This window comes from Ctenopharyngodon idella, chromosome 18 (genome assembly GCF_019924925.1).
Source record: "Ctenopharyngodon idella isolate HZGC_01 chromosome 18, HZGC01, whole genome shotgun sequence".
Lineage (NCBI taxonomy): Eukaryota > Metazoa > Chordata > Actinopteri > Cypriniformes > Xenocyprididae > Ctenopharyngodon > Ctenopharyngodon idella.
Genome location: NC_067237.1, coordinates 24,742,839 through 24,764,845, shown reverse-complemented (window position 1 = coordinate 24,764,845; position 22,007 = coordinate 24,742,839). Strand labels below are relative to the sequence as shown.

Below are 22,007 nucleotides of genomic sequence, written 5' to 3'. Positions count from 1 at the left end.
TAAAATGATAACTCATGTTTATTTTTCTAAATTATGCGGATCTGACCAAACTCTCTCGAATGGTGTGTTACATTCATCCGCAATACCAGAGGGCGCTCTTGAGCTGTCATGACCAACAAAGAAGATAGATATGATGGCTGCGCCCAAAAATGTTGGGTGCTTCTAATTTCTTATTTGTGCATCCTTGTTTCCTTTCCTCACATCCTAGCTCCAACCCTTTTAGGATGCGAGGGAAAGATACACAGTGTATCCTCGCTCATGACTCAGAAAGCTTCCTTACTTCTCATTCTTCGCCTCCTCATGGTGCAATTAGAGAACTAGTATATGATCAGTTTCCGGGTCACGGGCTGGAGGACGGAGGAGCAAGGAAACGAGGAAGCATCAATTTGAGTGTTGAGAAGCACCCTTAGGCAGCTGACTTGTTGCCTCGCTGCCCTATTAGGCAATGATTTTGCAGACAGCATTTGCACATGAAGGTATTTTAGGAAAATGATTTCGGGCGGACTTCTGAGGCAGAGTAACAGTTTAATGATCTACAGCAGAATAAAGAGAGCTTTGGTGAGAACTAAGCAAATATTTAATTAGTACATTAGTAATTTCTAGCTAGAAATGGAAAACGTTGGTCAAAAATGTACACACAAACTCACCAACAACCGCAGCTTTCAGATGCCATCTTTATGTTTTAGCTCAACTGTCACAGAATGGAAAGCACAGGATTGTGGGATATCAAAGGCAGCGAAGGATACATCTATGCTGCCTTCAAATATCGATCAGATGAAGGTATCTCAGAAGACAGGAAGTGATGCTAACATTGGATTTGGACGTGTCTTGATGCCTTCCTTGAAATGCATCCTCTGAAGGCAGCATTTTTCAGCTTTTGGACACAGCCCTCCAAGTGCCATTTATGGGTAGCAGGATGTTTATATTCATACAGATAAATATGGATAACCCAGAGACGTTTTGACTGGTGAAACAGAATATACTGAAGCCAATAGGCCTAAATAAATAAAAGCAAATAAATAGATAGAACAATGAAGACAATATGGCCACGTTCACACAGCAGGAGAATACGGTTCTCAGTCCTGTATTTGAGTCCTTAATTCGGTTACATTCACACACAGTACAGTTAATTACAGGAGTGACAACCATATTCTATAACCGAACTCAAGCCCGTAAATTTTCAGGACTCCCAACATTCACGGAAAACCCGTACTGTGTGAACGGAACAGGACTGGACAACTAGTTGTCTGTCATATCATACAGTATGAGAGAGCCGCTATGCCAAGGGTTTTCGTGTGTGTGGTTTCACTTTCGGTAACTTACAGCGCCAGAGATATGAGCTGTGTGTCATCTGAAGGTTTTTAGATCCAGTCACTGTGCTCCACCGGAGCGGCTCCCGTCAGTTTTGTGTTCTATGCGCGACTCAAATGCCGCGTCATGCGCGAGACGCTGCAAAGGACGTGAGACGCCAGTGCAACGGTTGTGTCCGGCTGGTGCGTGTTTACATCGAAGCTTCTGTCGGTTAATAAGGATTTGTCGGATGAACTCGTGGCTCAATTGGACTCTTGTCGTGTCAAAAAGTGATAAGACTTTTAAAATTTATGGACGTCGCCATCTTTGATATTACTTTGGTCACTGTCGCTATGGTTACTGGCAAGAGAATAAGGGTTTGACTCTCGCTGCACGGACAGTATACAGACAGTATTCGAGACACTACTGTAAGTTGCTTGTGTGAACGGGACATTTTGAGACTCACACCTGTAAGTAAATGCGGTTGTCAGTCCCCAAAATTGTGGACGTAGCCATGTGGTTTGTCTGCTCCTCTCAGGCGTTTTTTTTTTTTTAATACAAGAATGAAGTATATTATTTTATGATAGTAATGACTCTGTTGACTCCATAAGATTAGGAAAATAAGTTTAAGTTTACCTTGTGTACTTTTGTAATTGTGTTGGTTTTCGAAAATGCCATGCAACTAGGCCTAATACATGTTTTATTTTTTAAACTTTTGATTTCTACCCTTTGATGTCAAAAACAGATACCAGAAAAGTATTTTCTCCTTTTTAAAATATGTGCCATTTATGTTGTTATCCTAAGTTTCCTGTGCAGAATTATATGGTTAGTTGCATTATATTATTTAAATTTATTGTAGTATTTTTTTTCACTGTCCTCCAAACAGACCAGCAACCCAATTTCTGCAACCTACCAGTTAAGAACCGCACAATCACAACTATCAAAAATCTGAAATTTATCAGCAATTGTGATGCAAAATCCTTGACACGCATTCTCAGTGAATCCTTACAGCATCACTTTAAGACATAGAGGGAAAACACAGCAATTGCACTGCCTCGAGGAAATATATGTTGCAATGTGTGTGTAATTTATATTTGATAATGTTTGCCATTCTTTTTTTTAACTTTAGCAACAACCAGAATCATTTCAAGAGAAAATAATATACTGTGTTTTTTCACAAAATACTGTAAGCTAGAAATGGAAAATCCACACAAATAGCCTGCACTGTAAATTCATTATGAATGTATTAACATGACACAATGCATATGAATAAACAAATAAATAATGCATGAGGCAGCTACTGCTTTGGGCCATGGTTAGATAGAATCCAATGACATCTGTGATCATTTCAAGACTCTAAAATTACTCTATATACTTTATCACAGAAGCTAATGTTTATTTCCACAACAGTGAAGAATATCTGAATAGTGTGGCTTGTTTGAACTTGTATACACTTGTATACCCACAAAAGCAGGCTTATGAACATTCAGTTGGATCCATGGTTAATACTGTGTGTCCAGCCAGTGTGTGTATTTGGAATAGTATTTAAAAAGATTTTTCCCCCAACTGTGTTTTACTTTACAATCTCTGGATTTCCAATGATGAAATGGCATTCATTTTTGTCAACTCAGCACTTGAGTCAAAGTATATTTAGGTACAATATACAAGGCAAACAGTTCTAATGATAAATGTAAAAAAATATATGTAATTTTACAATATAGATACAGTACCATGTGACAAACAGTGTGGGAGAAATACAACATAACTCTACATCATAACACATTCTCTTCACCTATGCAGCACAATACGCGAGATGTCCGTTGTTGCAATGTAGTATTAGTACAGTTAAATTACAAATCAAGTACAGTACAATGCCAGTCAAGTTCAGAGTAGACACTTGGAAATAAGTCAAAGCCTAAAACCGACAGGCGTACTAACACGGCGGCATTCTTTCTTAGCTCATGCATGAACAATTATGTATTCAGTTGTTTTATTAGGAAGACAAAACCTTCCAATATTTTCATTTGTAACATTTTATTACACACCCAGCCCTAAAATTTTGCTGGCTGTTTAAAAAAAGGACCTGTGCTTTGCTCACAAGAAAGCATTACAAAACTATTGAAAACATACTGTGACATTAAATAGCCATAGAAGTCTGAAATGCATCCAAAAGACCATTCACAAATACAATTGGGCAAGAGGTATTTACTTTCCAATAAACTGAATGAAAAACTGACAAGGAAACAATGCAGTTCTGACCTGGGATGAAAATAAATGTATACAGCAATTTAATACATTTCTAGCCTGAGAAATAGTGCTAGTAATGGCTTCTTCATAATCATGGCAAAGTTAATTTTTGACATATGTTGGTGCAAAGCACTTCTTAACGTCAATTTTGTACTGTATCTTGGATGTTGGCAAAGACCACTTCAAAAATCATGCAAATTACAGAGTATTTTTATGATATGAAAAAGATGGCATGTCTTAAATTAAAGAAAGATAAACACATTCTGCAACATTACAGAGTCATGTAAACAGTTGTCTTATTATTGCATTTTTTATGTGACATGTTCAGTGTAGCGGCGTAATTAGATGGTTGTGATGTCTCTCAAAACGCCTTGTGACAAAGTCATTTGGGTAAACAAAAAGTAAACAAATTCTCATAGTGATAGATATGGTCTATAGTGCATATAGACTCACACAATGACACAAAACTGCATTTAGATGGTGCGTCCAACAATTCCAGCCAGGGGTTTGCTATGAGAACGGCCTTCACTGGGGTGGTTGTTGCTGGTGTAATTTTATGGGGGAATGAGCCAAACAAAATCCTATTTACCCTGGTAAAATTGCACTGAGCAAAAGATAGGAGGAAAATACTGAAAAGGGGAAGGAGGTTTACCTCATTTGTCACTGTACTGTCCAATCACAACACTTCAGAAGATGGGCGAATACCCACACTTTTCCAGTCCATGCCTCTGAAGAAATGCACAAACAAACCAAAACTATACCAAGGACTCTATTTTGGCCTAAGGTTGATTGAATAACATTTCTGTTATCATTCAGTGGGAAGATAGTACGAAATGTTGCTGAGTAGATTCATGCCACAATATATTGTATATTCAAGGCAATATTGACCCTGTGTTGGCGGAAAGGAGAGAGGGATAAGCACATTTTTTTTTTTTTTATATGTATTGAAGAAAAGAACAAACCAAAAAACTTTACCGAAATGAAATGCTGAAAGTTCAGCTTCAGTCAACTTTTTCAATGACTACAATAGGATAATGTGTCTGATAAAATATGGGAAAGAGCTACACTGCAAAAAATCACTTCCTTAAACTGTATTTTTGTCTTGTTTTCCAGTTAAAATGTATAAACATTCTTATAAACAGGACACATTTACTAAAAGCACAATGATGCAAAGTACTAAGAGTTGTTTTGGAACATCTTTCTTACTCCACTGGCATTTTTTTCTTCTTATTTTAAGCATAAACCTCACCATATCTTAATAGATTTATGATTCAAGTAAGAAAAAGTTAATTAAAAAATATATTGATTTTGTTTCTCACATAAATTAATCTGATTTTAAAGATGCTTAGGAATCTTCACTGGAAAATAAGGCAAAAACAACTGAGACAAAGCTTTTTGACATTATGGAGTAAAAATGGAAAAAGGGAGTACACCTCCCTCTGATGTGTGAAATCTTGTACTGCCTTTAAATTTTCCTTTAAATTAGTCTGATGAATAAATAAAGATTTCTCAGGTGAGAGTGAATAAATAATAAATAAATAGATAAATAAACAGATATTTGTGCCTTGAGCTACGGTTCAAAAAAGTTCTCATTGACTGGCACCTTGTGTAGTCCAGAGGCTTATGCTTCTAATGATAAGCCATTCTTTCTGACTTGCCGTCACCACAATGCGAACACACTCAATATCAAATGCTATCTTGTGGTCCACATCATAAACCTCAATGTTTCCATTTTTAAACTCCCCTAAAGTTATATAGGAGGAGCACTGCCTTCCCTTTTTGGTTCCTATTGATTTCTCTCCCACTTCCAGAGCTCCATGATGCAAAATATCATTCTGGCGATCATCTGTTCCCGTTATGATCTTGATTTTGCTGATTTTTGTTGCCTTGTTGAATACTATAACATAAAAGTCCCCAGTGGAAGGGGCCTTGCCCCAAAAGTACTCGTCCACGCTACTGTAAGCTTTGGCAGCATCATAGCTCTCAAACACATTTATGTTTGTGTACAAACTGGCAGGTGGATTGTCTGGGATATCAAGGGAGTCTTCCTCAAAGTCATCATCCTTAAGTTTGTTTTCTGCACCCTTGTAAGAGGAATAGTAGCCCATGTGTTGGAAAAGAGAAGGCTTGAAGCGAATCGCATCCTTCTGGGCCAGTAGGCCTCGGAAATGGATAAGAAGCCAATCGCAAGGCATCTCCTGATAGAACATGAGCAGGAAATGGGCAAGTCTGGGAAGGTCTCGTGAGTGGTACAGCTTCCCAATGTAGCCCAGTTTGGAGAATTCCAGCATCACCCAGTACGATCCCTCCCTAGATGACACCACTTTCTTCAAGGCAGTGAGGAAGTTTCGGGAGCAGCGCACATCATCCTCCAACATCATGTAGAAGTCTGACAGGTTGGTGCAGAAGTTGAGCAGAAAAGCATAATCTACATTCTGTTTGGAACGGAATCGTACTCTATCCTCCGGATCATTGTAATTTCTCTTCAATCCATCCAGGGACGGGTAGTACTCCTCAGGTGCATGGATAACTAGCAGCCGTCCTGCAATGATATGGTGGCCGAATTTCCTTGAGATTTCCTGAACTAGGCTCTCGCACCATGCCAGGTCGAAATCTGCCAAGTGGACAACCACAACAATCTCCTTGAGCTCCTCATAACTTGATTGGTCAAAAATGGACTTGATGGTCTCCAACAGGTAGTTTCCTCGTTTTCTTTTGACAGATGACAATCCAATAGTGAGATACTCTACAAAATAACATGGAAAATCATGAAGTAAGTGAATTAAAATATCTGAATGTATTTGTTACATTGTATAAAGTGAATACTATAGTATAGTCTGTTAAAATATGTGAAAGAACTACACTGAAAAAAGGTTCTTAAAGGGATAGTTCACCCAAAAATGAAAATTATCGCATGATTTACTCACCCTCAAGCCATCCTAGGTGTATATGACTATCTTCTTTCAGACGAACACAATCAGAGATATATTCAAAAATATCCTTGCTCTCTAAAGATTTATAATGGTAGTGAATGGAGGGCCAAAAATAGAAGCCAAAAATAAATGCATCCATCCATCATAAATATAATCCATATTGCTCGAGGGGGTTAATAAAGGCCTTCTGAAGTGGGTTTTGTAAGAAAAATATCCATATTTAAAACTTTATAATCTAAAATAACTACCTTCCGCCAGACGACCTTACGCATACTGCACAAGTCGACTTGTGCCACAAGAGTAACCGGGTGAAGCGATGCATGACTCAGGATGTAGGAGTATCGTAAGCTTAGACGCCTCTCGCGGTTCAAACAAATATGGCTGTGTAACTGAAGCTCCTCTTCTCTTATATCGAAATCCTCCGACATTTCTCTTTAAAATTTCTCGTTTAATACTTCTAATTCGTGATCGGTGTTTTGTTTTCCTCTGTGCGTCCACGTTCATCATTGCGCATGCGTCAGGTCAGAGGTCACTCTTCCGCCGCAAATCAATACGTACGGCCGTCTGTCGGAAGCTAGTTATTTTACTTTATAAATTTTTAAATACAGATATTTTTCTTACAAAAACCCATCGCTTCACTTCAGAAGGCCTTTATTAACCCCCTGGAGCCATATGGATTACTTTTTATGATGAATGGATGCATTTATTTTGGGCTTCAAAACAGGCCCCCCATTCACTACCATTATAAATCTTTGAGGAGCAAGGATATTTTTGAATATATCTCCAATTGTGTTCGTCTGAAAGAAGATAGTCATATACACCTAGGGTGGCTTGAGAGTGAGTAATCATGGGATAATTTTCATTTTTGTGTGAACTAACCCTTTAATCAATATGTTTTCCAGTAAAACAAGATACATTTACTTAAAGCAAAATTATTTTAAAAATATTTAGTTGTTATCTCAAATTAAGTTCTTACCTCACTGGCAAATCATTTTTTCAGGAATAACCCTCATTAGACCTTATTAGATGTATCCATAATTTACTCACCCTCAAGTCATCCTAGGTGTATTTGACTTTCTTCTTTCAGTCAAACATAATTGGAGTTATATTAAAAAATATTCTCTTTCAAGCTTTATAATGGAAGTAAGTAGTGCCCTAGATTTTGAAGCCCAAAAAAGCACATCCATCCATCATAAAAGTAATCCATACAGCTCGGTGTTAATAAAGGCCTTCTGAAGCGAATCAATGTGTTTTTGTAAGAAAAATATCCATATTTTTAACTTTATAAACTATAATCAATGGCTTCCGGTAACGGCCGTACACGGCGGAAGACTGACCTCTGACCCGACGCATGACGTACTGACGAAAGTGAAAGCACAGAGGATAGAGCAAATCAAAACACCGGTCACAAATTAGAAGTCTAAAACGAAAATTGTTTTTAAAGAGAAATGTCGGAGGATTTCAATATAAGAGAAGAGGAGCTTGAGTTATAAATATGGATATTATTCTAACAAAAACGCATTGCTTCGCTTCAAAAGGCCTTTATTAACCCCCTGGAGCTGTATGGATTACTTTTATGATGGATGGATGGATGTGTTTTTTGGGCTTCAATATCTAGGGTACCATTCACTCCCATTATAAAGCTTGGAAGAGCCAGGATATTTTTTAATATAACTCCGATTGTGTTCGTCTGAAAGAAGAAAGTCATATACACCTAGAATGGCTTGAGGGTGAGTAAATTATGGGATCATTTTCAATTGTTGGGTGAACTAACCCTTTAAAGCAAGAACAAGCTATTTGCTAAATTTGATCAAATTTGCTAATTGGCATTTTCTAAAAAGAATTGATTAAAGGATGTGTAGAATTGGGATTGAGGTAGGATCTATATATATATATATATATATATATATATATATATATATACATACATTGTTTACTTATTTGTTTAGAAATCTTTTACACCGGTTCATACTGCTAATACTAAGTGTACAAAGGAAAGCAGTCTTACTCTTTCGAGGTAAAGGTGTTCCAGCAAGGTAGCGATAAGTCACATTGATTGTTCCAGAAAAATTGGTGATATCTTTAAAGGTATGAACATATCGCTCCGAGTTCAGCGGATGCATTGAGGTTTCTCGCAACTGACGTTTATCTTCCTCCTGAAACACATGACATCCAAGACAGACAAGTCTATAAGTCCAAGTTTGTCACAGCATTCACTATAAGCCTTAAGGCTAGAATGTCTCCAAGACAGGATTATATGTACATGAGATGCTAAGATGTCTTTTGCATATTTAAGTGAAAACGCTGCAGGTCATTATTTTTAGATTTGGTAATTTGCCTGCACACTCTTGTATAATCTCATTAAATTGTAAATGATGGCCTTTGAAAAATTAATTGTAAACACAATATTACTCGCTCAACTTTTATAATCTAGTATTAAAATATAGCATTGTTGCTATACTTCAATGTCTCTTTACCACACATGAACTGTTCACACTTTACTAAATCTTTGCTGGCTGTGATGGTGTTTGTATTTCAATTAAATGGGGGTTATTTAGAAAAGTGACTTAGTCAAAATGGGTACAACTTTTGAATAATTCAACAGACAAACACACGACATGTTATGATCACAAAGTTTTGATCATAAAGTTGGCCTCATGAATAATAAATGTGTCTCTTGCATTTGGACTGCCTCTACATCATGAAATTTTAAATAGGCTGCATCGTGAGCTCTGATAATTATACATGCACAACACAGCACCGGCAGCCTTACACGCAACATTTGGTAATTAAAGCATATAAACAAAATAACTTTTCAGCAAGGAGATAATTAATGCTAAATCACATGCAACAACAGTAGTCAAGTTGTTGTGAAGCCCACTATTGTCTTGTTATCTGCTCCACTGATGTTGTAAATAAATTGACCTCTGTAATTTACCTGCTGGATTTCAACAGGTAAACAAACTCACCAGCACATAGCCATCCTCGATGTAGAGGTTTATGAAGAGCAGGAAGGTAATGAGAGCCACCAGAAAAGGAATGGTGGAACGTTTCCGGAAACACCTCATCTTGTCCAGGCACTTTAACACCAGCCTCATGATGGAAATACTACTGGTGTGATCTGATAGAAAACAGAGAAAATACTGCATCAGGATGTATCATTAATATGCTAAATTTGATAGATGAAGGGCAAAAGGTGGAGCATGGAATACGTACTGTTAATTTATTGTGCTTTTTGAAGCTTAATAGTCATAATCGTCTTATACAAAGCATAAATAAAACATGAAAATGAAAACCACTGGGTTAAAAGCAGTGATGTCAGGGTTGCACCTTTCAAATCTGAATTAGGAATTCATTTTAAATTCCATTTAAACTCCTAAATTTGAACTGAGGATGCATAATTGCAATGTAAGGAGGATTTTGTGGATTTAAAATGAACTGAAATTCACATAAAGAGCCTTGAAGTTTAGATAGTGTTACAAACTGTTTCTGACACGGTTGAGGATCCAAATGCAGCTTTATTAAGGTAATTCAGAATCATAATCCATAAAACAGGCAATAGGTCAAAACACAGGGCAGATAATCCAATAAGACACCAGGGCAGTAAAAACTAGTGATAAACAATTTCGAAACACTGCTTCATGAAGCTTCAAAACCTTTACGAATCTTTTGTTTTGAATCAGTGGTTCAGAGTGTGTGGTCTCTCTGAACCCATGAATCATGCAGATTTACTGAGATTCGCTCCCCAGCGGTGAACCATTAAACAAGTGTCTATTATGGTTTTTACCTGATCTCTGATCAGTTTTAAACATTTGTAGACATTTCAATTACATATTAGTATAATTAAAAGGAATAATAGTAGTTAATAGTCTTTTATTGGCCTGTTTAGCTAAGCCATCCATGGAACAAACAAAACAAGACCTGAATATTTATAAAAGAGCACATTACACAGAAACTTAATATTTATGATGATAAGTTAGTTGCATTTGATAGATTTTACTTCCAATAAAACATTTTCAATATGTTTGTAAAAGGTGTTTTTATTCATGTTTGGCTTGAGTTTTGCATTTACACTACTTTGACCAGCAGGCGTCACCAGCGTGTGGCGTTTCAGCTTTGTTTCTCCCATCACTACGGAGCCCCGCGCATGAAAAAAATAGTAGGCTAAATCGTGCGCACGCTTTACTAAGTCGTTCCCTCGATTTATAAATTGTGCGCATGATTTAGCAAATTGAGGGAACGAAATAGTGATGTTCGGTTCTTGAACGAATCGTTCTTTTGAGCCAGTTGAAACCGGTTCATAGGAAGTAACCGGTCGAGCCGGTTCACTAATCGAACTGAATCGAACTTTAGTTCCGGGTTGATGACGCAAGACGCACAAGCCGAAGTAGCACGTCCGACTCAAAAAGAACCGATTGAGCCCGTTCAACCAACTGTCGAAGTTTGCCGAGGATTACCGAGGACTCAAAAAGAACCGAATGAGCCGGTTCAACCAGATGTCGAGGTTTGCCGAGGATTACCAAGGAGTCTGATGAGTGAGTTGACGATACCATGCAAGCCTGAGGCACGTAATGGAAATATGCTTATTGTGACTATTTAATTAAAACCTGCAAAAACCTTTTTGTCGAGAGATGTAAATAAATTTTACTATGGTTTATTATACATGCAGATTATAAGTTGTAAAGTGAAATCAATGAGTTTATTCTTTCTATATGCTTTAGACATTAGAACATATCTGCGTTTGTGCATAAATATGTGTGTGTTGTAGTTGCGAATCTTATCCAAGATGTAGGCTAATCAATATTAGTCCGACATAAAGGATCTGCGATCCAATGAAACTATTCACAAGTGAATGAAAGGCAATAATCATAACTTTTTATTTGAATGTTTCAATATGTGTTGACACAAATGACTTTATTTAAACGTTTCATTGATATAACATGACATTGAGTTGTTAGAAAAGAAATGCATAGTGACATCATAGCATGATGAACCTATGAATCGGCTTTTTGAACTGGTTCATTGAGCCGAACTGTCCGAAAAGAGCCGGTTCGCGGAAATGAATCGGACTTTGCATCACTAGAACGAAATAGTAAATCGTGCACACAATTTAGTAAATCAAGGGAACAAATTAGTAAATTGTGCGCACAATTTACTTTGTTTTCTTGCATGTCATGTGCAGGGCTCCATACATCACTACGAAAAACATAGGCAAACACGGAAATGCAGAACATCAGGGAGAGCGATCAGAAATGCAGCACGACACTTACAAGACTTCGCAACGAGTGAATGAACACACAGGGTTTATATAGGCAAACATAAATGAGATAGAGACGAACAGGTGGCAGTAATCATAACATGATGAGTCCACGCAATGGGTTATGGGAAATGTAGTTCATGAAATGGTAAAGGAGATGGCAGGAGTGCCCTCTGGTGGAGATCATGGGCATGGGCACTCCAGCTGGTGATTGAGATAGTTAGATAGAGCACAGAAAGAGCTCACTAAAATTATCATGTCTTTATTATTCAGGAGAAACTGCCACCAATTTCTGGCTGTGCAGCCATCAGGGAAGCACTTCTTTTTGTATATAAGACAGGACATTCACTATAAGGTCATACTAAAAATAAGTGGAAGCCTTGTGTGCCTCTAAGCCCAGTAATTAACTTGACAACGATGTAGGTATAATACAGACTTCAGCTGAAGAACACGCTGTGAGGTTAATATCCCGACCCTACTCACTAGGCATTAGCAAAGTATGTACAGAACTCTGGGCCTTTAAGTCCTTTTGTTTTGCCCTTTTTTGAGGTCTGTGAGTCAAGTACAAAGTATGGTTCTTAAAAGCAATACTGCAAAATGGCATTTCAATTTCAGCTATCTTCATCTGATGATGCATAGCTGGAGTGACTGTCTTTGAAATAGAAAAAAAAAAAAATCAGCTATGTGCATGAAATAGGCCTTAGGCGTTCTTTTATTTTTGACCTCAAATTACACAGAGTTATCCAAGAATAGAAAGAAGGACGCAAGTGTTTTGGAGTACCTATGTGGTATCAGCCTTTTTGATGGCTCCTGTTAAGCACCTTAGACCACTAATGGAATACAAAATAACTTTACAGCGGATCCCATGACAAGATGTGTATTGATTCTGCCCACTGCCAACCTGTTTCAACTGGGGATTGTCAGGTCGATATTCTGTGAGCTCTTGCTTGTACTTAAAAAGTAGTGAACACATTGAGACCACGCATATGGGGTTTTATACACTACAGTTCAAAATAAATGAATACTAATTAATATTCAGCAAGGATGCATACATTTATTGTTATGACAGCACAACTGTTTTCAACACTGATAATAATAATAAATGTTTCTTGAGCACCACATCAGTCATTAGGATGGTTTCTGAGGGATCATGTGACACTGAAGATTCAGCTGTGCCATCTCAGGAATAAATTACATTTTAAAATAAATGAAATTAGAAAACACTTCTTTTAAATTGTAATAATATTTTACAATATGACTGTTTTTACTGAATTTTTGATCAAATAAATGCAGCCTTGGTGAGCTTAAGAGACTTCTTTAAAAAACATTAAACATTTTTTACAGACTCAAAACTTTTGAATGGCAGCGGTTCTTTTTAAATAATAATATATAATAAATAATATATTTCATTGCCTAGTGTCTTTCCTGTAAAATGGCTATGCATTCACACATTGTATTCTTGGTGCTTGTAAAAATACCGTAACTATCGATTGCAGAAAATGTCAGTTCATACATATATAATATGTACTTATCATTCAGAAAAACCCTTTTTAAACCAATTATTATCATAAGACAACAGAATGTAGACAACCAAAAAATCATATTGCCAAGCTGATATCTGTATTGCACATTAAATTTTCTTGTGCATTTAATTACACAAGTGGCTGGCTTTTAAATTTTCCAGTTCAAACCATTTTGCATTTTGATACATGCAGGTGGATTCATGTAATGTTAATGCAGTGTAATAGCAATGCTGGATTGATTCAGCCTGAAAACTTGCTTCATCCTTCACTGGCAGTGAAGTGAGGAGACCACTGATGGTTTTGCATTACATCACATGGTACCTAATTCTAAAACTTGCAAACTGACTGGATATAATCATATAAGAAATTTCAGAATTTACTCAAAGGCTTTTTAATAAAAATGTTATGAATGACAATGCTGAAACACAGCAAGGCTGAGTCAAAAACTACTGCAATAACCTCTTAAAATTAAATTGTACTGAGAGTAGCTGGAGGTGAATTAAAAGGATTGTTGACCCAAAAATGAAAATTCTGTCATTTACTTACCCTCATGACTTTCCTTCTTCTGCAGAACACAAAAGAAGATATTTTGAAGAATGTTGGGGGCTAAACGACTGTAGACCCTATTGACTTTCACTGTACGGACATTTTTCAAAATATGTTCTTTTGTGTTCCACATAACAAAGAAAGTCATACAGATTTTGGAATGACAAGAGTTAAAGGGTTAGTTCACCCAAAAATGAAAATTCTGTCATTAATTACTCACCCTCATGTCGTTCCAAACCCATAAGACCTTCGTTCATCTTCGGAACACAAATTAAGATATTTTTTATAAAATCCGATGGCTCAGTGAGGCCTTGAAGCTTTACGAATCTTTTGTTTTGAATCAGTGGTTCAGAGCGTGAAAGTCACGTGATTTCAGTAAACAAAGCTTCGTTACGTGATAAGTGTTTCAAATTTCAGTGGTTCACCACTAGGGTGCGTGACTTTGGCAGTTTGATACACGCTCCGAACCACTGATTTGAAACAAAAGATTCGTAAAGCTTCAAAGCTTCATGAAGCAGTGTTTTGAAATCACCCATCACTAGATATTGTTGAATAATGTCGTTATTTTGTTTTTTTTGGCACACAAAAAGTATTCTCATCGCTTCATAACATTAAGGTTGAACCACTGTAGTCACATGAACTGTTTTAAATACATTTTTATTAGCTTTCTGGGCATTGAAAGTGTTAACTGTCTTGCTGGCAATGGAGGCCTCACTGAGCCATCGGATTTCATCAAAAATATCTTAATTTGTGTTCCGAAGATGAAAGAAGGTCTTACAGGTTTGGAACGACATGACGGTGAGTAATTAATAACTAACCCTTTAAGATATTTTTGATGAAATCCGGGTATATGACTCGTCCATAGACAGCCATTTAACCACCACTTTCAAGGTCCAGAAAGGAAATTGTTGAATAAAGTTATATTTGTTTTGTTTTTGTACACAAAAAAGTATTTGTCGCTTCATAAAATTAAGGTTAAACAACTGCAATCACATTGACTGTTTTAACGATGTCTTTAGTACCTTTCTGGACATTGAAAGTGGTGGTTAAATTGCTGTCTATGGAGGAGTTATATACCTCTCAGATTTCATCAAAAATATCTCAGAAGATGAATGAATGTCTTACGGGTGTGGAACGACATGAGGGTGAGTAATTAATGACAGAATTTTCATTTTTGGGTGAACTAACCCTTTAATGATAACAGAATCGTTTAATTTTTGGGTGAATTTTTTTCCTTTGATTTTCAGTAGCATAACTTGCACTACCATTTAGAGCCTCGGAAGAATAGAAAAACTAGCTCATATAAAAAGAAAGAATGAAGCAGAGAGAAAGTTAAAATGGCATTATAAATGTTTTCAAATATCTTGTTGCAAACAGGCTGCATTTGCCAGGTATTCTTCCACCCCCTCAAATCTCCAAGTGTCCAAACACTTCAGACGCACCCTCAGGCTGAAAATAAAACATCCATTAGAAATGTATTAAGCTGAGCTGGCATTATCCCTCCTCCTTTCATGGATGCAGAGAGTGGCGCTTGTTGACATACACACAAGATCAATTCTGAGCTTTGAAACCTAAAACTCCTCAAAAATGGTAGAAAAACAAAGATTTAATAATGACCGCATTTCTTCCCAGACTAAAGCCACAGATTTAGTTTGTAAAAGGGAAAACAACCAGCCTGGTACCTTCATATGTTGCGTAATTACACCTGACAGGGTCTGATTCTGGAAGAGCTGAAATTACAGGCAGACGGCAGAGCCGTGTAGAGCTGCCAGGGATCTTGCTTTTGCAGAGGTCTCATTTGAGGGAGTGCTGACGTAAATAACCTGAGGTTCATTCCCACTTCCTGTCGCTCTGTAGATCATCACCTCCTGGGGCGAGCAGCCTTTTTAGCAGTCAATATAAACTGGGCATTTAGAGCGTTACTGCCGTACTAAACGAAACGGCTCAATTAGAGAACGAGAGAAGTAATCCAAAGAGTTGATTTCATAAAAACACAGAAAATCCAGATGGTCTCTCTGTCTAACATCAGCTTGTTTGTGCATTACTTTGCGTACGCTAATGCGAACTGCCTCTCTCATAGGAAGTATACTCATAAACACCCATTCATTTCAAAGCGAGGACATTGTGCTAGCATCATTTTGAGCTGCGCATTTGCAGATATTTATCTAACGTTCTTATCTTTTCACTCTCCTCTTGGTGACGGAGGGAGTGTCATTTCTCCCAGGGTGCCGTCTCTCTCTCTGTCTTGGTGACATGAAATAGAGAATAAACTTCAGAATGAGAAACAAGAAGCTCCCTGGTGAGAAGAAGGCAATTACAGTCATGTCTGATGTGCCGCAAGACCCCATGAATAAGAAAAACAAATCAGTTTACAGAGTTGGAAATGGCTTAGAGAGATGTTTGAGGAAGGATGTCTAGTAGATTGGGAGACTGCTATGCAATTTTTATTATGTAAATGCACTATGAGAGAATGTGGAATTAGAGAACACTCGGTTTGATTTGGATTTAATACAAACACTCCCAGCATCTCGACTATAAAGGGTGAACCTACAAGACCATACATGAGGGTATTGTGGCTGTTTCACTGGTGTAAATCTGCAATCAAAGATTTACTGAAGTAAGCAAGCAAGTCTTGTGTATTTTCTAAAAGCCAGATCCTTTAAGGCCAAAATACAAACACATGTGAGTCGTCAAATTTCCTTACAGCCCAGTTTTTAAGTCTCTAAAGCATCGTCACTGAATAATACCAATTCTAATTCTTAAAAAAGCAAGCCACCCTTTCAAGTTCTCTGCCACACACAGCTCGAATGCTAAGCTAATGTTGAAATCGTAAGCCACCCATATTCTTTGAAATCAAAACAGCTTCATAAAACCTCCGTCAGCTGTAGCTTTTATGCTACTTGGGACGCAGAGGCGTACCTTGCCTTAATGCGAAAACCTGCATAGCGGAGAGGGAAAAAAAGCCATTTTGACTAAGAGAGAAACAGATTAATAAAGCTGGCAGTAGAAAGCAATTCTTCCACATTTGATCTTGTTATCTGTTTTACATTATTTCCCAAGGGTATGCTGCACCTCGCTGATATACAGCTCTGCGCAAATAATCAATTAAGCCAGCAGATTCTACAGCTTTCTGCTCTTGCTTTGTGTCAGAGCTTCAGCCACTTAAATAGATTTTTCTCCTCAACAAAAGGGCTGAAAAGCAGAAAAAGAGTACCGGCTTCAGATGATAAGAAACACTGCCTCTAGATGAACACTGTGGGCCTCAGCTCTGTGAATGAACTTTTGTTAATTAAATGAATTTCTTTGTGTTAATCAATTTGTGCATTGCAGCCTTGTTGATTTAAATTTGCCGTTAGGATTGTATAAAATAAAATAAAATAAAAATAAAATAAAATAAAATAATAAAGTGAAAATGTGCAATCCACAAAACGCATGAGAAAAGAAAAAAAAAAGCCTGGTTCATCATGTTTGTGATGGTAGAAAATAAAAGGTTATGATTTATGACTAATGCAATTGACTATGCTTATATGAAAGCATTGATTAATGAACAAATGGAGTGCAATTAAAAGCTATAATTATGATTCTCTACAGTTCACTGTTAACACCTTCTGACCACAAATTACTAAAATTAAAATAAAGATAACTAAATAAATGTACAAATAAATCCAGAGCATAGTGTAGTAGTACAAGCCCAAAATTGTATTTTGATAATGAAAATTTGCAAACTGATCTAAATTTATTCTGTAAATTATTACAGTGCCGAGATGTGTGAAGAACTGAATAAATTATAATTTATTGACTGACCATACACACCATACACGTTCACACAACATGGTAAAATTGCAGGTCAAATTAATCTCACATGGTTAATCAGAGTAAAAAGGCAAAAGTAGTTTGCTTAATAAAGTTGATTCTGGCTATGAACTGTGTATTAAGACCATCTGACCAACATTTCACAAGTTCGCCTGCCCATTCAGTCTGAATGGTTAATGGTAAAACAAACTTGGCTTGCTGTCCTCGAAGGAGGCTCGAACCCGAGGCTCGGCTCGAGCTCCGAGTTAAACCCCCCCTGTAACAGTACTGCATAGAGGGAGAATAAGAGAAATAGAGGAGGAGATGGGGAGGAGGAGGGATGCTGGAAGAATTGTCGCTGGGATGACGCAGTGACTGCTACTTATATACGCTCGTAATGATGATTGACAGGACTGAATGTTTAGGCTCCTCCCGAACCTACGTTTGGAACTACATATAAAGTGACAAATGATAGTTTGTTTTCTTCTAATGTGCTGTTTAGAACAGGTTTATCTGAAATGTAATATATATAAATATATCTCCATCATCGTGCGTTTAATATATCCACCAGCCTGTGACAATTATGTATATAAAAAGTTTAATAATGCCAACAGTTTTATAGAAAAACCCCAAAAAGTAGTGGAATGTGTGAAGGCTGTGATGAGATTTTCTGCCTATTCAAAATTAACTTCTCTCTCATTAACCATTTTAATCAGATCCGACTCTTGGTGATTCTATGGCCATCTCTTGCCTTACGCGAGAGACTGTCCATGAATTTTCTTGGCAATGATTTTTCCTTGGTAGGTTGCCAGGTCTTTTCCCAACCCATGGCTTGGGACTCAGACACGCATTTACACCTATGAACAATTATAGGGTCTCCGATTCACCTATACTGCATGTTTTTGGATTGTGGGGGAAACCGGAGCACCCGGAGGAAACCCACGCAGAGACATGCAAACTCCACACAGAAAAGACTTCTGGCTCAGCCGGGACTCAAACCTGTGAGCAAGGACTTCTCGCTGTTGGCGACAGTGCTACCCACTGAGCCGACCTTCAAAAGTTGACTAAATATCTGAATATCTGATTTTTTTTTCATTTACAAAGCAAACTGATTTTACCAATCACTACGTTTACATGTGCACCAATAATGCGATTATTTCTCATAATTAGAGTAAGGTCTTAATCTCAGTAAGATGTTTACATGACACGAGCAGAACTCTTCACTCCAATTTACATGCAATTTTCATTACTCTGATTATTTGCTAATAAGTATGGTTATACCAGACTCAGACAGACTTACAGTATGCATGTTACTGGCCATTGTTTTAATCTACTCACAACAAATTCAAAATACATTTTTATGGACGTACTGGATATTATTTGGCGGCGTGATGAACATCGCAATGCTGGGTTTGCCTACGCTGCCGTCACATTCTTCACGCCGTCTGGATGAAGATAAGGAGCAGAGACTGTGTAGTTGAGTTAACTTGTAGATGTTAACTGATGTAGTTGAGTTAACTTAAAAAGTTGAGTGCGATAGGTTGCCATTTTTTTCAAGTTGGCTCAACTTGTTTGTTTTAGTTGTCTTGAAAAGAAGTTTTAAGTTTTAAGATTACCTGGTACTCATTAGATGAACTTAAGCATTTAAGTTGATTTTAACTGGAGTGGATTAGTTGAGTTAACCTAAAAAGTTGAATGCGATAATTTGCCTTATTATTTTAAGTTAGCTCAACTATTTTTTTTACAGTGTAAAATAAAGTGCTACCAACTAATTTGTTAAAAAATAACTTTATAACTTAAAAAAATAAAATAGACTAAACCTAAATGGCTGAAATAGAAAAAAATCCCATCTTATTTAGCAGTATGTCAGCATGCTTTTATTATGTAGCACTAACACAGCACATCTTTGTTTCTCAGTATCTGACTGCTGGTAAATCTCTTAAGGTTGTGCCTCTGCGTATGCCAGTGTTTTATACAGGCTGCTGAAACGGCACCTCCTTGACATTGGTTTTGCTCATCAACGCATTCTTAAGGCATAATAAGATGGTTCACTGGAGAGGCTGCAAGCTTGTAACTTCAGAATCTTCACTAAAGCACATGAAAAACATTGTTCAACTATTGCTGACACTGTCAGACAAAAAACACACTCTGAGAGCCACACACATGCACATTTCCCCCTTTTCTTTCTGGTAGACAAGAAGTATCAAGTCATAGTTTTCACCTAGTTAAAATAATTCTAGTTTGTTCCCTCACAGAAAACTAGGAAAGCTAAGGTAGGATTTCTGTTTCTGTTACAATGCTGTGACAATTCACAAACTCAGTGGGGACACTTGTTGTCTAGAACCTGATGACAACACAAAGAAGGATCTCTTTCCTCACATCTGGGTCTCAAACTTTCCTCTAAACCACGTGACATCTCTCAGCGTTGCATGAAGTTTCATACTTAAACCTTTCTGTGAGATAAAAGAAGATATTTGTTTATATCCTCGTCCCAAGTCTTGGTGGCAGCCTATTTTTAGTGACTCTCCTGCACAGAAGCCATGGTGGTGCTTTACTGTGAGGATCTGCCGAATGTCTCTATGTTTTGATGTATGAATAAATCCAGCGCCCCGCTTGGATTTGGGCGCAGTCCAGACTGCAGCAGGCACCAGCTGTACAGGTGGCTTAGCTTCAGGTTGGAAGCTGTGTGTAGAGCTGGATTGATGCTGAATACAAAGCATATTCTATAATGGCTTACACATGCCAGTTTCCGTGATTGTAACAATAAGGGAGCCAAACATGCTAGAATAGAATAGAATTGCATTACTGAGCAAAAGGGAGAGATTGCATGATTCATTATTCCCTTTCCATTGCATTACATTACAAGCTTTTTGGCTCTCAAAGAATAGAAATAAAATGAATCAATGCATCAATCACTTTCTAGTTAATGTTAAAGTTCTATTAATGACTTCAAACCTATGCAAGTATAAAAAGTCATTAAAGGATTAGTTCACTTTAAAATGAAAATTACCCCAAGCTTTACTCACCCTCAAGCCATCCTAGTATATGACTTTCTTCTTTCTGATAAACACAATTGGAGTTATATTAAATATCCTGACGCATCCAAGCTTTATAATGGCAGTGAGCGGGATCAACGAGTATGAATCTCAAGAAAGTGCCTCCATCCACATCCATCCATCATAAACATACTCCACACGGCTCCGGGGGGTTAATAAAGGCCTTCTGAAGCGAAGCGATGCATTTGTGTAAGAAAAATATCTATATTTAACAAGTTATAAAGTAAAATATTTAGCTTCCGCCAGACCGCCTTCCATACTCAAATTATGAAAAAAGTGTAACTGCCGTTGCATCAGTTACACTTTTTTCGTCATTTGAATATGGACGGCATAGGACGTAGCGTTTGAACTGCAAGAGTTTCACACTTTCTTCGTAAGTTGAATATGGAAGGCATTAAAGCTTGGGGTAATTTTCATTTTAAAGTGAACAAATCCTAAAAAAGTACGATACATGTTCACATTTGTCTCATATTGTCCATAATTCTGAATGGATTTTTTTTTTCCACTAAGCTTGGCACAATGTATTATGGAATTGCCTTATCTGCAGAAAATACATGTGATTCTACCTCAGATTTTGGGCCATATTTTTAACGTAAGAGCGTACAAGGGCATTTTTAACTTGAATGTGCAAGGCTTCTGGTGTAAGCCACTTTCAGTTATTTTAGCTGTGCAAAAACAGTCCGTTATTCTTGACATTTCAAACTGGAATTTGTTACAATATTATTTTAATATTGTGTGACTAATGAATCAAAAATACACATTCACAGCTTACTTCCGTGTTGAAAAACAAGGTGGAAAAGGCAGCATAATTATGCTTGTGGAGCAGCTTTTGCATTGAGAGCATAACTGTGATGCCTTAAAATGCAGTAAATTTTGGAACTGAGCCACTGACCTTGCAATATGTGCGAACCGTTCTGGTCTATGCTGTTTGACATTCACACATTTTTAAAATCACAGTATGGCTTCTTGCTTAATACGAGTGACTAATGCTTACTCAAATCTCTACCTCCCTGTGCCTTTAGTTATGTGGTGCATCTTACAAGGTTAGCCTGTTGAGCGAGGCTCTGTCATTGCCGTAAGGCAGAATTTTACCTTTAAGGTCAGTCGAAGACACGGAGGCCTTTGAAATTCTATCAGCAGAGAGTGTAATGAGGAAGAGAGGCATGAGAAATGATTCATGTGCGAGCGAGCCTCTCACAGGTGCCTCTTAGCAGTTAGCACTTTGACCCAGATTATAGCACCAACCCAAACCTCAAAGGGGAGCTCTGGAGATGGACCTCAGCGATATGACTTCACCGTTACCACTATAAAAAGCACAAATACACAGTACAATCTTTCTTATTCTTTTGTTCAATATTATCAT

The 22,007-nt window shown here is 37.4% G+C and overlaps 1 protein-coding gene across 4 annotated transcripts in view; it reads right to left on the bottom strand.

Annotated features, from left to right (window-relative positions):
* Positions 1-2,902: 2,902 nt before the first annotated feature.
* The window catches only part of mgat4c (mgat4 family member C), a 123,954-nt gene continuing 104,849 nt past the window's right edge, over positions 2,903-22,007 (bottom strand). For all 4 annotated transcript variants that reach the window (XM_051871158.1, XM_051871157.1, XM_051871160.1 and 1 more), the window contains 3 exons: positions 9,440-9,591; positions 8,479-8,626; positions 2,903-6,283 (listed from right to left, as the gene is read on the bottom strand). In XM_051871158.1, coding sequence (XP_051727118.1) covers positions 5,127-6,283; positions 8,479-8,626; positions 9,440-9,568 — 1,434 coding nt within the window. In that variant the 5' untranslated portion in view covers positions 9,569-9,591 and the 3' untranslated portion in view covers positions 2,903-5,126. The remainder of the gene's footprint in view (positions 6,284-8,478; positions 8,627-9,439; positions 9,592-22,007) is intronic.